The 14,660-nt window shown below is 33.2% G+C and overlaps 2 protein-coding genes across 11 annotated transcripts; both read right to left on the bottom strand.

The window, feature by feature from the left end:
* Positions 1 to 71: 71 nt before the first annotated feature.
* Positions 72 to 6,374, bottom strand: LOC112737917 (tubulin gamma-1 chain). 9 transcript variants are annotated; one of them, XM_025788072.3, is made up of 14 exons: positions 5,658 to 6,374; positions 4,741 to 4,788; positions 4,079 to 4,299; positions 3,586 to 3,786; positions 3,291 to 3,402; positions 2,490 to 2,890; positions 2,149 to 2,202; positions 1,966 to 2,070; positions 1,511 to 1,585; positions 1,325 to 1,369; positions 1,026 to 1,154; positions 784 to 888; positions 608 to 695; positions 72 to 420 (listed from the first exon to the last, which is right to left on the bottom strand). In XM_025788072.3, the coding sequence occupies exons 3-13, from the start codon at positions 4,205 to 4,207 to the stop codon at positions 654 to 656; spliced, it is 1,398 nt and encodes a 465-aa protein (XP_025643857.1). In that variant the 5' UTR covers positions 4,208 to 4,299; positions 4,741 to 4,788; positions 5,658 to 6,374; the 3' UTR covers positions 72 to 420; positions 608 to 653. The 9 variants fall into 9 exon arrangements, with proteins under 9 accessions (XP_025643857.1, XP_072067667.1, XP_072067670.1 ...); XM_072211566.1 differs by having other exon boundaries at positions 5,748 to 6,351; XM_072211569.1 differs by having other exon boundaries at positions 72 to 484; positions 5,658 to 6,340.
* Positions 6,375 to 9,931: 3,557 nt separating this feature from the next.
* Positions 9,932 to 13,688, bottom strand: LOC112737918 (CMP-sialic acid transporter 1). Of its 2 annotated transcripts, none has more exons than XM_025788074.3 (9): positions 13,498 to 13,688; positions 13,258 to 13,341; positions 12,948 to 13,162; positions 12,746 to 12,824; positions 12,397 to 12,566; positions 11,791 to 11,977; positions 11,516 to 11,593; positions 10,904 to 11,086; positions 9,932 to 10,257 (listed from the first exon to the last, which is right to left on the bottom strand). In XM_025788074.3, exons 1-8 carry the CDS (start codon positions 13,546 to 13,548, stop codon positions 10,937 to 10,939), a joined length of 1,014 nt encoding a protein of 337 aa, XP_025643859.1. In that variant the 5' UTR covers positions 13,549 to 13,688; the 3' UTR covers positions 9,932 to 10,257; positions 10,904 to 10,936. The 2 variants fall into 2 exon arrangements, with proteins under 2 accessions (XP_025643859.1, XP_025643858.1); XM_025788073.3 differs by having other exon boundaries at positions 9,932 to 10,297.
* Positions 13,689 to 14,660: the final 972 nt, after the last annotated feature.

Consider the following 14,660-nt stretch of genomic DNA (forward strand, 5'->3'; position numbering starts at 1 on the left):
CACCACCAATCACGGTGTTCATAATCGAGGAACTCAAGACCAGTTCAAGAGGACAGTATAACATGCAAATCTGAATCAAGTAAATCTATGCACCACATCAATTTAAATATTTCAACATTCATTCGAAAGTAGCACCGAGATTAGCTTACAAATACCTAAGATCCATATAATAAAATGTGATTCCTAATTTCCTAAGCATCAGTGATCAATCAATCATATAATACATTCCTAAAACGAATTAATACAGTGAGAATCTGTACTAATTCTCGCTTGGTTGGATGTCCAAATGATTATCAACAGACCGTACAAACCAAAATTATCACACTGCAAACCATAGAATCCCCAAAACAGTTGAAAATGCTCATCAGAAACCTCTCCCAGCTTACATAAAGTCTTCAGTTCCCTCCCTTATAGTAGTGCCTGCAATAATTTGGTTCAGGATTGTGACAAGTATCTTAGACATTTGTTGGTCTCTCATTTTGCACTACAAGGAAGTGTATGCGAGGGCACACGTGTTTATAAATTATCATTGACATTGTATTCTTCTCCCCAAGTGTAAATTGTTGAATGATTTTACGACGAGTCAAATCCTAAAAAATTAACTTACCTTGGATTGCGTGGAGTCTTCACACTAATAATATTGGATCTAGGGATCATGTAGCACTGCCTTCTGCTGTTAGCATATTGTTCATGTCCTATATAAGAAAAATAAATAAATAAATAAAACCATTTGCAATATGCTACATGAACTTAAAATTGGAAGTTCGCTAGTAGAGAATCTACCTCCATTCCCCATTTGACATAATCTGGGGACTCACAGGCCTTATATTCATCAACCAAAGCCTCAACTTCATCCCTTGATTCATCAAATTCTGAGAGGTCATTATCCTGTACATTTTTCACTGATATTAGATTTGAATAACAAGAATCTACAAGAAGGTGGTACAAACCAAAAGCATATTTAACAGTCGCAGCAGTGGAGTTCAAAAGACTGATCAGATTGTACACATGAAATTGGCACTTACAGCAAACATTGGGAACTTCCGGTAGTTATCTAGAAAGGCTTGTTTCTTTCTCAACTTCTCGTACTGGCTCAAACACCTACTGAAAAGATGTCGGATGCTAGTATGGTTTGCCAACATAAGACCACTGACCTATAAAATGGATGATATTATGTTATTTCCTAACTGATTTCTTGTTATCTAACTTCAGACTAATAAGCATTTTCAAAAGGTATGTTGGTTTTTCTCCAACATTGAAAGCAGATTTTGCAGAAACAACAACAATAACGAGAGAGAGAGACTTGAAATTAAAGAGGTCATACCCGGTGTGCAGTCTGAATATATGGTGACTTTCTAGATAGAGCAACCTATCAGATGTTCAGGAAACAACATGAGATCACGTGTAATATAAAGGAGACAAATTGATGCAGCTGCTAAAAGCCTAAAACTTCAATTTGCACTGCCACAACACAAGAGAGAGAGAGAGAGAGAGAGAGAGAGAGAGAGACCTGAATACTTGCAGGACCCCACTCAATAAAGTTCACTAGCTTTCTTTCACGAATCCTCTGTAAACTTTCATGAACCTAAATCCAGAGAAATAAACTGTTAAAATACTTGTATATTAGAACCATATTTTTAGCTATGAACAAGTCAATCAAAGCAGGCTGCACCTACAAATTTCATTTATCAGGGGAAAAAAATCAGAAAGAAATGTCATTTTAAGTTTCAAATAAGCTCATTTTAAATTCTCAAGGATAAGGATGTTTAGACAAAACTGACTTTCACAAAATCGCTCTCACTACTTTTTTAAGAAAATTTGATCTTGGAAAGCAAAATTTTATCACAAGGCCAAACAGCTAGATGACTAGCAATTCTTATTTTTGTTTTTCTATTGTTTTAATAACAATTTCACTTTGCAAACCGTACAACATCCAGGAAATGCTATTAATGCTGCTTATCATACCTGAGTTGGGTCAACTTCTCCTTGAATGATATTCAGAATTGATATATATTTTGCTTGGCTGGCATCTTTTGTCCGAGCATATGAAGACACCATAATATTCTTTGCCTGTCAATTGAATTGATGTTTCAGTAGGTAGAACACACAGGAATTTTGTTTGACGCTTTGTTCATGTAGCAATTATACCTGCAAAAGTCTTCTCATAACATCGAGTACAGTGGTTTTACGAATTACATTAGCCTGCAAGTAGATATCATCAAACTTTTAAATGTTTCATTGAAGTGTAATGGGAAATCACAATTAGGCAGCAACTTATCTATATCCTAATTAAATTACAAAAGGAGGGTAAAATGGGAGGAAAGAGGAGAGATAGAGTGTGTAAGATAGTGAGATTAGTTCAATGATTCTCTGTAAGATTCTTCAAGTCCAACAAGTTAACAACAGAAAAATTTAGAAGACATTAACTAGACTAATATTTTATTCTTCAAAGATAACTTATATAAGAAAAACAGATACAATGGTCTCACCTGACGCTCCACTGTCAAAGGGGTATATCCTGTCATTAGGAAATGGCATCTTGGCGTGGGAATCAATGAGGCAAGAAGACCAACCAAATCATTATTCATGTATCCTGGATACCGAAGAGTGGTTGTGCTGGCAGACATCACTGTAGAAACTAAGGAATTAGTTTGAGCAAATGTTGGGTTCGACAAATGAAGCCGTTCAACAGCAATCCTATTCAATGCAGTATTGTCAAGAACTACAACACAGTCTGCATTAAGCTTTAGTCGCTTGAGTGTTAACAGCGAATTGTATGGTTGCACCACCACATCACTTGTCTCCATTTGGTTAGGAAACACACTGTATGTCTGAACCAATTTTTTGCTGTAGCGATCATTCAGGGTCTCCAACAAGTATGAGCCCATACCTGCATTCAAGTAAGATAAGCAACTAGTACAAAAGCAAGGATATTTTAAGAAATAATAATTGAAAAAAAGGTACACCACTGAGAAGTACTTGAAAAATATCCAGTCTTCTCTGGTATGAAGTAAGTTCAAGGATCATCAGGGAACCCAAACATTATGTTGTACAGGCAATTTTTTCACAATAAGCTAAAAGGTGCAGACTTGTTCAATTTCTTTTCTTAAGGGTTAGATTAGTTTAACTTTTGTTTGAATGTAAACTATCATCAAGGGAAAAATTAAGTCAAACATTTCACAAATCTTTAGCTTTTCAGATGAACCAACTACACAAATGCTCAATAACAAAAAGGAATATAAGATGGATCCTATGGGATTTTTTAAGATAGAGAAGAGATGGAAAGAAACCTGAGCCTGTTCCTCCAGCAATTGAATGACACAGAACAAAACCCTCGAGACTGTCACTGCCATCTGCTTCTCTGTCAATCATGTCCATTATGTCCTCTTCAACATTCTTTCCCTGATCAAATGCAACAATAACAATAGCTAAGCATTCTTTCACCCCACAAAAGTAATACTTGCTATAAACTACTCATAAACAACGAAACGAAAACCAGTCGCAGGAAGCAATAATCCTCAGTTCTAGGATGATATGCGTGCAAATCATGATTGTGGGACAATATTATGACTAGTAGTGGCAAACCTGATGGTATCCACTAGCCCAATTGTTTCCCGCACCGCCTCCGTGGTCCGAGACAAAGATGTTCTCATGGTTGTAGAGATTACGGTAGTCACTATTTTGAATGCCATTAATAACTCGAGGCTCCAAGTCAATGAGCAGAGCTCGTGGTATGTAATGCTGATCATCAGCCTGATAGAAGAACACATCTTTCCTGTCACCACCCTGCAGCAATTTCACCAAAACAAGTCAACGTAGAACCACACTGCACCAATCACAATAACACACTCCACACTACACAAGTAAGTAGTACCATAACCTAACCTAAACTAAGTAACAGTTCAACACATAAAGCAATTATTAGTCACTGAGATGAGATTCTAGTGTGAATTGGAAGTTGTGTGCTATTGATAGTGAAACAAACAACCCGCAGTTCGAATTGATAAGAAAAAATGATAGCTTGATAGTAAGGTTTTGTAAGAGGGAAGTGAAAAGGGGAATTGGTATGAAGTGAGACCTGAGTGGCGAAGTCTTCGAGGATGCCATCTTTGCTGATGCCATGCTCGAGGCAGAGCTGCTTCCAGAACTCCATGCCGATCTGGTTGCCGCATTGCCCTACCTGAAGCGTTATGATCTCCCGAGGCATTTCTTCCTTTTCTTTTTTTCTCTCCAAAACGCAACCAACGCTAGAGTTTAGAATTTAGATCGCTCTGGTGGCTTAACGGAGCGGGTGACACCCTTTTTCAAAAAAGAATAGGGAGAAGAAGAAAAGAGTCAGTAAAATAAGAGTGGAAAAAATAGAAAATGGAAACGGATGAAGTATTACACAGACATAAGTAAAAGTCAAGGTTCTCAAAACCGAACCGGTCATCGAACCGCTCTAATTACTGATTTACTGATTCAACCGGTTTAACTAATTCAACCGTGGTTTAATAGAAAAAACCGTTTTATAATAAACACCTGATTCTATAAAAATCCAATGAATAAAGCAACTGGTTCTAAACACTCTTCTACCGCATTTTTTTACTTCAAAAGGGAATCATAAACAACTAGTTCTATGAATAAACAAACTACAATGATATGCAATGCCAAAAATAGGCCAATGATGAAATAATAAAGGGTTTCTCTCTTCAATTCTATGTTCAAGCTTGTAGCTGACCAGAATCAACAGAGTAATACCGTTGAAATAGTCTTCCTTCTTAATTCTTATATACCTCAAAGAATTTCCTACAAAATGAAAATTGAACACAATACACAGTCTTAAAACAAAAACAAAACAAGAGTCAGAAATCAATTACCTCTTCCAAACACAGCCTTAAAACAAAATAGAACAACATTCAGAGTATGAGCATTGATCACAAAAAATTGATTTCTAAAACAAAACAAAACAAAAACAGCAGAACAACATAATAAAACAGAATTTTTTTCCTTCAGAAGAAGAAAACAATGAAAACATGACGCATATAATAAATCAATGATCACCAATATCCAGCAATAATCTCAAAGACAACGATAAATACACAACAACAATTTAGCAAATAAACAAGAACAAGACCTAAATAGAAAATCCAACAAATTAAATCGCAGCAACTTAACAATTTAGCAAATTAAAACAACAGTAGCCCAACAATTTAGCAAATTATCAACTTAACAAGTTCAAGAACAGAAAATCACAACAAAAACAAAAAAAAAAATTAAAAATAACAGAACAACAACACAAGAACAATTGGCAAATTAACAAGTTCACAATAACAGTTAAAATTTACCAGAAGAACACTAATGCAAGTGGAATCATCACGCTAATATGTTTTCTGCAAAGATGCTATTTGTGCAGATAAAATTTCCTAATTACTAAGATCCAATTATTCTAATTTCACATGCAATCAACTTACTAAGTTTCTAAAAGCTAGAAATTATAAAACCAAACAGAAATATGGTTAAAGCATTTCATCAAACATGTTGAGTGCAGTAAAATCAAAACGAAATAAGAGAATTCAAAGCTTAATATCAATGTGATAGAGAAGAGAACATAACTATTGTATACTTTAATTCAGTTTATGAAAAAAATCCAAACCACTACCAAATCAAATAGTTACTTATTGTAATAGAAATCAGAAGTTGCAGAGTTTGAAGCAAAGTATTGGTGTTGTGAGTGTATTGTCTGGTGGCGGGTTTAGGGAACCCACGGCGGCGACAAAAGAGAGCAGTTAGACGGCTAGGTGGAGCGCACGGGGTTGGTCGCAGAGTTTGAAGCAGAGCAACGTGGCTTCCAGACGAACGCGAATGCGAACTCGAACGGTGAACGGCGAGTGAACGCGAACGGTGAACGAAGACGACGGCTGAACGAAGACGCGAACGTGAACGGCAAACAAACGCGGCGAAAGCGCAGCTGAGCAGACAAAGACGACGGACGCCGAGCTCGAGGAAGCAGCTGCGATCGGTGACAGCGAACAGGGGTTGAAGACTTGGAGCACGAGGGAAGCTAGATAGACGGACGGACGGCGAACTTTGAGTGCGACGGACGGCGGCAGTATGCCGCTCCTTGCGGCGGTGGTGTAGGCTTACAGTGCTAGGGTTTTTTGGCTGAGTTTCTGTGAAAGAAAGAGAGAAAGAAACGAAGGAGCTTCCGTTTTTGTCTAAACCGGCCGGGTCCCGGTTCCGTCCGAACGGCCGGTTTCTTCCGAGTTCAACGATTTTTCACCAGTTTTCTGATCAACGGTTTTACAAGCCTGATCGGACAATTTTCTGTACACGGTTGGACCGTCCAACCTGCCAGTCCAATTTTTAGATGAGCAATGCTAGGGGCCAGCAATATTTGTGATTGGTAGCCATCAATTAGCCATCAATGATGATTTGATGGTGTGAGATTGGCGTGAGATTTCATCCAATGGCTCACCTTTCTCTGCTGGTTACATGCTGGCCAAAATGCAATAAAATTGCTGGCCCCTAGACTTTTCCTTTTTAGAATTATGGTAAAAATAATTATTTTTATTCTTACTACTTAAATAATCATGATATTATAAGTATACTAAACTTGTTATTATAAGTATAATTATTTTTTATTAAACCATGATATTATAAGTATACTAAACTAGTTAATTTGAACAAAAATTTAATTTTATATAAAACTTAATTTAATTTTAAGTATTACACAGACATAAGTAAAAGTAATTATTTTTTAATATAATTTAATATATTGCCAGTAAAAAAAATTATATATGTATTTAATTATATAATGTCATGTTAACAATATTAATTATTTTTTATATTTACTATATGAATAATTATTAAAAAAAACCAAATATAATTCAACCACATTTGATTAAACAATTATATTATCAGTATACTAAAATTATTAATTTTTATAAAATAATTTTTTATAATAAAATATATTATAATGATATAAATATTTTACGTAATCATCTAATTAATCTTTAATAACAATTAAATAATTAGTATAAAAAATAATTATATTTATTAATATAATATATAAGTAGAAACTTAAATTTTTAGTTTTACTTTAGAAGGTAAAATATGATCTATTACCATTTATTTTATAAATGGAACCAAGAAAAAACATAAGAGAAAAAATATTTAATGATGAGAGATTTTACTTTATCCTCTAAAATAAAAATCTAAAATTTAAAAGATTCAAATTCTATAAGTTGATACTAACATAACTGTTAATTTATTTTGTTATATATGAAATAACAATAATAATTTTGAGATTAGTTAGGATAGTAAATATGTTACACTAAAACTAAAAAGTCATGAATTCAATTTTAAGAATCAACAAAATGAATTATTTTTTATAAATTATATATGATAAAGAATTTTTTAAAAAGGAAAATTTGTACACTGACTATCTATCTTATATTTTCATTATATATAAGTATAAATAACAATAATTGCTTTTCAATTATTTTTTAATCTATCAATGGCAACTTATCTATCGTGCCAAAAAAATAATGAATTGTGATATGCTACACTCTAAGGTAGGGGTGTACATGGGGCCGAGTGAAGTCAGGTTCGCCGTGACCTGAATCCGACCCTAAATAATGACCGGGTCTATTTATGAGACTCTTACCCGATCCTAGACCCGATGAAATTGTGTTACTTTCGGGCCACACTTAAGTCGGGTCTAGACCGGGTGAAGTCCGGGTCTTGATCAACTTTATCACGACATCACCAAAAATTAGATTCTACATCTTTTGAACCTCTAAATTTTGAAAAATAATTATTCCATAACAATACAATATTCGCATAATAATAATTTAGAATCTAATAATAATAATTTAAAGTTTCATAATAATAATTATATCAATTACACATTAAACATTCAAAATTCAAAAGACAATTAAAACAAAGTTAACAACCAACACAAGATTAACATAATAATAATAATTTATAGTGTCATATCAACCAATAACAATAAAATATTAAGTAGCAAACAACTACACGGGTCCAACGGGCCGGGGCCAGGTGACCCGAGGCTTGGTCCGAACCCGATTTAATAAATAATCGGGGCCATCTATTGAAATCTCGGATTTGACCGGACCATAACGAAGTCGGACAAAATTAGCCCCGAAGTCATCGGATCCGGTCCGAGTCTTCGGGTCGGACCGGGTCTTGTGCACTCCTACTCCAAGAAAGGGTAAAAAGAAAAAAAAAAGCCAAAAAACAAAGGTCACTAGACTATTTGATAACGTTTGAAAGAGAGAGAGACAGATATTAAATAATTGAGATAAATTTTAATATTGTGTTTGATGTAAAATGAAAGATAAAAATTAAAATAAAAATAATATTTTAATTTAATTTGTACAAAAAATAAAATTAAAACTAATTAATTAAAATAGAAGTATTTTAAATATAAAATATTATTAAAATTTTAATCTTTGTCTTAAAAAATTGTAGTCGCATGTATCCTCATTCAATACCTCAAAACAAACTGTGACTTTGTGCCTAGGAAGCAGTCCTTATAATCCTCATCCAATTAGTAATTAGAGTATTAGACTGTTGCCTAATGGTACCGAGTCTTCATCATCCTTACACAATCCCAGGTGTCTCTTCGATTGTGCCTTCAGCTCTTAAAATGTCCTTCGATTCATCCAATCATATCGATCAAATCAAATACCCCAATGACTCTGGTCAGGTTTGTCCAATGAACTATTGTTGATTAAACTCACATTTACTCTTATAACGTCTACAAAGTTCTCTTTAAAAAAAAACCACAAGCCATGCCACGATTACTTTAAAGTTTAACCCTTGAACCAATAATCTGATGACAATAAATTTTAAAAGAAAAAATGAAAAATTCCAACCTTTCCTCCCACCTACAACCTAGTCTATTTAGGGCAGCTTAGAGCACCTACAATGGTGAGTTCCTCTTTCACTTTTTTTTGACACATAGAAACTCTAACCATTGGAGGAGAGAAGGAATGAGTTCTCGCACGGGTCTCAAGGTGAGAGAATCCCTCTAAATAGGGATTCAAGTTAACCAATAATAACTTGCCATTTGGCAAGTTATTTTAAAAAAATAATAATATAAAATCTAAAATAATTAAATAATTATATTAAATAATAAAATAATAATTAAATTAGTAATAATTATAATAAAAATTATATTAAATAATTATATTTTTACTTAATTAATAATTTATACTAATTATTTAAAAAATAATTAATTAGCTTAAATAATTAAATTTTTATTTAATTAATAATTTATATTAATTATTTATATCATAATTAATATTGAATATTATTTATATTATTATATTAAATTATAATTAATTAAATTTACTTACATTAAAAAATAAATTTAATTTTTACACCTTACAAAATAATTCTTAGTTGAGTTAGTTATTTTTATTTTTAAAATTTAAAATGCTAACGATATTATTAAAATTAGCAATTGTAAACACAAAATTATAAATTAGTGTAATTCCAAATTATATATTGTGTATTATTATTATATATGAATTTATTTAATATTAATATCTTTTAATAGTAAATTATTTTTAAATTTATAAATTTAAATAATATTATTAAATCAATTATATAAATATTTTAATTAATTAATTAAGTGGGACCACAATAGGGACTAAAGTTAGTTCTTCCTAATGGAGAAGAGAGAGATGCTTTGAGTTCCTATTTACCGTTTATAACGCAAAAGCTGATGTGGAGTTACTTTTTATGACAGGTGGGCCATAAATAGAGATTGAAATGAGTTCCCTACTGGAGATGGTCTTAGAAGTTTGTCACACAATTCAGTTCCTAACCACCTCATCACTTCTTGAGAGAGAGACATAGAAAATCTCAATCAGACAGCATTTGACATTAACACTAAACTGTAAAGGTGACATTCATCCTCTGTAAACAACCATATTCAAATTGATTAATGATGATTAATTTGTTTTGTGATTACAGCAACCAGATAAAAATGTTGACCACATATGGTGGCCCGACTTGATGCACCATAGGTAGCATCTTACCACTTACAAAATCCAATGGCAAGATTCTATTGCCGTCTAAACCACATTCTATCTTCTTTTTCTTCTACATCCTCCTTTATATTTTTATACCCAGGCAATACGTGGGATCAATATAGAGTTCAATTAATCCCTTTTGAAGATGCCTATGCTCTTGGGAATCTCTGAATCAATGCAGGCCATATAACAAGTGACTTCAATAGGCCTTCTGGGAAAATCATAATAACAAACGAGGAGTTCAAAAACACCTGTATAACCAATAGGCAAGTATTGAAAACCAAAATTACCAATTGCTTGCTTACGAATGAATCAAGAGGAACAAAAAATTTAAGAACTGAAATATGATTAATGTATAGATATGCAGACAATAATTAATCAAATCACAAGGCAATTGTATTGAAGGCAGGAACAATTGGCATCAATGGCCGGTATTATATTTAGCCTAAATTACATCAAATTTCCCTAAGGTTATGTAGTATTACACTTAGACATTCCTTGATTTGTCATGTTTACACTAGCCTCCCTCAATGTTATGTTTATAGAGGAGGTTAGTGTTATATATCACAAAAGAGAGGCCACTGTCCAACTTTGCAAAATATGAAGGTATTGAATAAAGTATCTATTAAATTTCAACAGAGGCTGGTGTATGGTTTTAAAACTCGAAGTGCATCATAATATAACCTAGCTTTGGAGAAGGCTAGTTTGATTAACCCGTATATTTTTCATACAGCTACACTGACATCATACTTAGCAAAACACATTATGTAACTAGCAATGTCACATGTTAATATTTTGTATTTTAATGTGTTAAGTCAATAAGAGAAAACTAAGAATTCAAATAAATGTGTCGATACCAAAGCATTGAATGACATCATGATTGAATGACATCATGAATGTGCTCTTCGATCAACAGACACTTCAATAAGCTTCTCCCTCTCTTCATCCGGTTTAACTGTTACTGGCATATCTACTAGCATATTTGATGGGGCAAAATACATGTGTAGAGACATCATACAAATAATAATACCCAAGAAAAGCTGCAAAGAGAAACAGGATATTAGTATCCAGCGTCAGCCTGATAATAGAGCATAAATGGTTTAACAAACATATCAATATTCTTCAACCTCCACAAGAGACACAACTCAACGAGAATAACAAACAATGTAATTTGCTTATAAAGAATGGACAATGGTCTAAACAAAGAAACATCATCTGTTAATACGTATAATAAAGAGAAATTTGCCTATTGAAATACGTTATTTAGATAAGACTTATTACAAAAAGCACGTCAAAAGATTCAATAGAAACCAGACTATAAATGAAAGCACCAGATAAAAGGTTGCTTATCCTGTGAAGCAGCATCCTACAATTATATCTCCACGTGGTATATAAACTCCAAAATATTATGTGCAATAAATTAAACAAGCAATATCAAATGCAGGCCATGCTTAGTTCAGAAATTTTACCTGCAATGTAGGTTTGAAGTTGAATAGGAATATTGATATTATCATTGTCAGAAGCATTGCCATTGATGTAGAATATACCTAAGGAAGATAACACAACTATGAGTAAATGGAGAAAAATTGCATGAAGAAACCAACAAATACTGTGACACAATACTTAATTACTACTTTCAGTGGCTCAACAAAAATCCACAAAATGATATGCATCATATTCACAATGTGGAGATATACATGATAAAAAAGGGACTTGCAAGAGTCAAGAGCACTGAAGGATTTACCTTAACAATATTGTCAGCATGTTTCATCAACCAGGAAACCAAAAGGCCAGTAGACCCTAGATTTAATACCACCATCCAAGTAGTGATAGTGTATCCATTGAATATACGTTGCCACCAGGGTCCATTTTCAAATCCACCTCTAAAATCATCCAAAGCAAGTCGTGCCATATTGAAGATTGTACCAAACCTGGATACAGCTTAGGGAGTTCCTATAAGTGCAGTTCTAAAAGATATCTAACCAGTGTAATAAGTTGCATGGAAGAAAACAAGGACAGTAATAATCTTATAAGAGAAAACAGTGCAGAAATGCATTCCTCCTAATTCTAAAAGAAAGTTCAGAATCATTAAGTAAACGTAGTACAGAATGATGATGCACCGGATATTCCACCACTGATGGAAATCCAAATGCATTGTACAGAAAACAAGATTCACAATCAAAGTAAAAACAGAGCATTCAATACTTGTCACAATACAGTAGCAACAAGATAGCAATATTAATTTAATATTTTAAAGGAGAGAAAATAAGGAATAAATATCTTTGATATAACCAGGTTAACCAATAACCGAACACATTTGGCATGACATATTTAAGAAAAAAATACCTACGTGTACAACTGTATATTCTGCCAGTATAAGCTATCATTGTTTTTCTTCATCAAGAACTCAGTATAAATTCCAGCTAAAGCTGAGAGACAAGCTGACAGAACTCCTAACATGTAACCCTGTATTGGTGCTGAGAATAGTGAATCACATGAAGCCTCTCCACAGCCCCTAACCTAAATCAACAAGCAGTAAAAGTTCCACTCAGCAACACTAGCATGAAGTTTCCTTATATACTAACCATAAGTAATGATAAAAACGAAAACAAGTGAAATATACTTCAAGCATCTTCTGATAAAATAACTTAAAACGGTTAAACCAGAAAACTAGAGTTGCAAGACTGAGTTTCTGGCACCTGGCTTGTGGTTGTCCCAACAGCCAACAGCACGATGGCCATCCACTGCAAGTTCGAAAGCTTCCTCCCTAAGAACAACCTAGAAATATCTGCTTGACATCAACACTAATTGAGAAAACAAATCATACCATACATACACAAATTGACAGATAAAAACAGCTTAAAGCAGACACTGCTCCTAATTCTGAGAGAGAGAAAGCACCTGAATAGTATTCCAGTGGTCACAATCTTTAGATTGCCCATTATCTGGTAGGTGGAAGTGTCAACATATGTGAGGGTAGCAAACTGCACATTGTTGTGGATCAGATATATAATTGAAGGAATGGGGTAAAAAATCACTGTTCTCCACTCAGTTGTCATCTTTGGCAGAGGTGACTTTTTACATTCCCTCCATAGAAAGAAACTTGACACCGCAAGCTGTTACAAACACCAAACAATGTGAACAAAACTCAAAGCTTTGTTGCCATCAACTAAAATCGATAAAAAAATAAGAGGGGAACAGTGATTTTGACCTTGAAAACCTCAGCAAGAAATGGGACAGTGGCATAATCATACTTATACTTTCCGTTACTTTGCGAGAGGGTTGTCAATATTCCCTGCCATATAAAATAATCAAAATCAGTGAATTGAAGTTTTAAATTACTCTATTTTTTGTTATTATTTTTCTGCTTTGAGGGGAATACATGTAAGAGGCATGGGAAAGGGATGAGATTATGGTAGAAAATTTAGATTTGGGGAGAATGGAGGTAAACCTGAGAACTGGTCAGAACGGTGAGGAGCACAGCGACAAAGTACCACTGCATCTTCTTCTTCGAGCAAGCTGTGCAGTGCAGATCCACTCAGGAAAGGAAATGCGCTTCAACGAAGCGTTTTATCACGTGATCCCCAAACCTTGCATTCTCAATATTTGAAAAAGAGTAATAAAAATCAAGTTCAAACTCCAACTCTAGTTACTGGTTTATTAGTTTATTGGTTTAATCGTGATTCAACGAAAAAATTATTTTATAATAAACATTTTATTCTATAAAAATTCAATGAATAAAGCAACTGATTTTAAATACTCTTTTATTATATTTTTTTACTTCAAAAGGGGATCATAAACAACTAGTTATAAGAATAAACAAACTATAATGATGAAGAAAAGAAAGAAGAAGAGTTTTGAATTATGCAAAACTTATCAGAATAAAAATACATCTAAAAATTCTTAAAATACATCCAAATATTTTCGTGTTACACCTAAATATCGTGTTTCTTCTTCTTCTTTATTTGATTTTTTTGTTTTTATTCTTGTTAAGAGAGTAAAATAAGAAGAAATTTGAGAAGGTAAAATAAAAAAGAAAAAAAAGATGGTGATGATGATTAAAAAAAAAAAGAAGTAGTAGAAGATGAGGAGGAGAAAGAGGAATAGTTTTGAATTATGCAGAACTTATCAGAATAAAAATACACTAAAAAATTCTTAAAATACACCCAAATATCTTCGTGTTACACCCAAATATTTTCGTGGTATACCCAAATTTGCTGCAGAAAAATGTTTCCTCTAATACTATATTTTTCTAATGCTATATTTTTCTTCTGAATTGAACTACACCTTAACCACTTGATTGGATTCAAAACAATAATCAATTTCGTCATGGTTTAATTGACACTCTGAACTTATATTATTTATTATCTTCAACAACGAGATAACTGATCATGGATAAGAAAGAAAAAGAAAAGAGGAGAAAAAATTCCAAGAAAGAGGAGGAGGAGAAAGAGGTGGTATAACTGGTATTGATGACGACGATAATGAGAGAGAAAAATTACGAAGAAGAGGCATGGAGAAAGAAGAAGAAGAGATACAGCGTGAAAGTGTGTGAATATAAATGACTTGTATGGGAAAATACTTATATGTGGAGAATAACTCTTTTTATTAATG

The sequence above is a fragment of the Arachis hypogaea genome, chromosome 13 (genome assembly GCF_003086295.3).
Source record: "Arachis hypogaea cultivar Tifrunner chromosome 13, arahy.Tifrunner.gnm2.J5K5, whole genome shotgun sequence".
NCBI classification, from domain to species: domain Eukaryota; kingdom Viridiplantae; phylum Streptophyta; class Magnoliopsida; order Fabales; family Fabaceae; genus Arachis; species Arachis hypogaea.

Coding starts and splice junctions, on each gene's coding strand:
- LOC112737917 (XM_025788072.3), bottom strand. CDS start 4,207: ATGCCTCGGGAGATCATAACGCTTCAGGTAGGGCAATGCGGCAACCAG. Junction 1,586..1,965: donor GAGAAGTTGACCCAACTCAG/GTATGATAAGCA, acceptor CTCTGGATTTAG/GTTCATGAAAGTTTACAGAG. Junction 696..783: donor ATGTCAAATGGGGAATGGAG/GTAGATTCTCTA, acceptor TTTCTTATATAG/GACATGAACAATATGCTAAC.
- LOC112737918 (XM_025788074.3), bottom strand. CDS start 13,548: ATGCAGTGGTACTTTGTCGCTGTGCTCCTCACCGTTCTGACCAGTTCT. Junction 12,567..12,745: donor TTGGGACAACCACAAGCCAG/GTGCCAGAAACT, acceptor TTGTTGATTTAG/GTTAGGGGCTGTGGAGAGGC. Junction 11,594..11,790: donor ATGCTGACAATATTGTTAAG/GTAAATCCTTCA, acceptor TATCTTCCTTAG/GTATATTCTACATCAATGGC.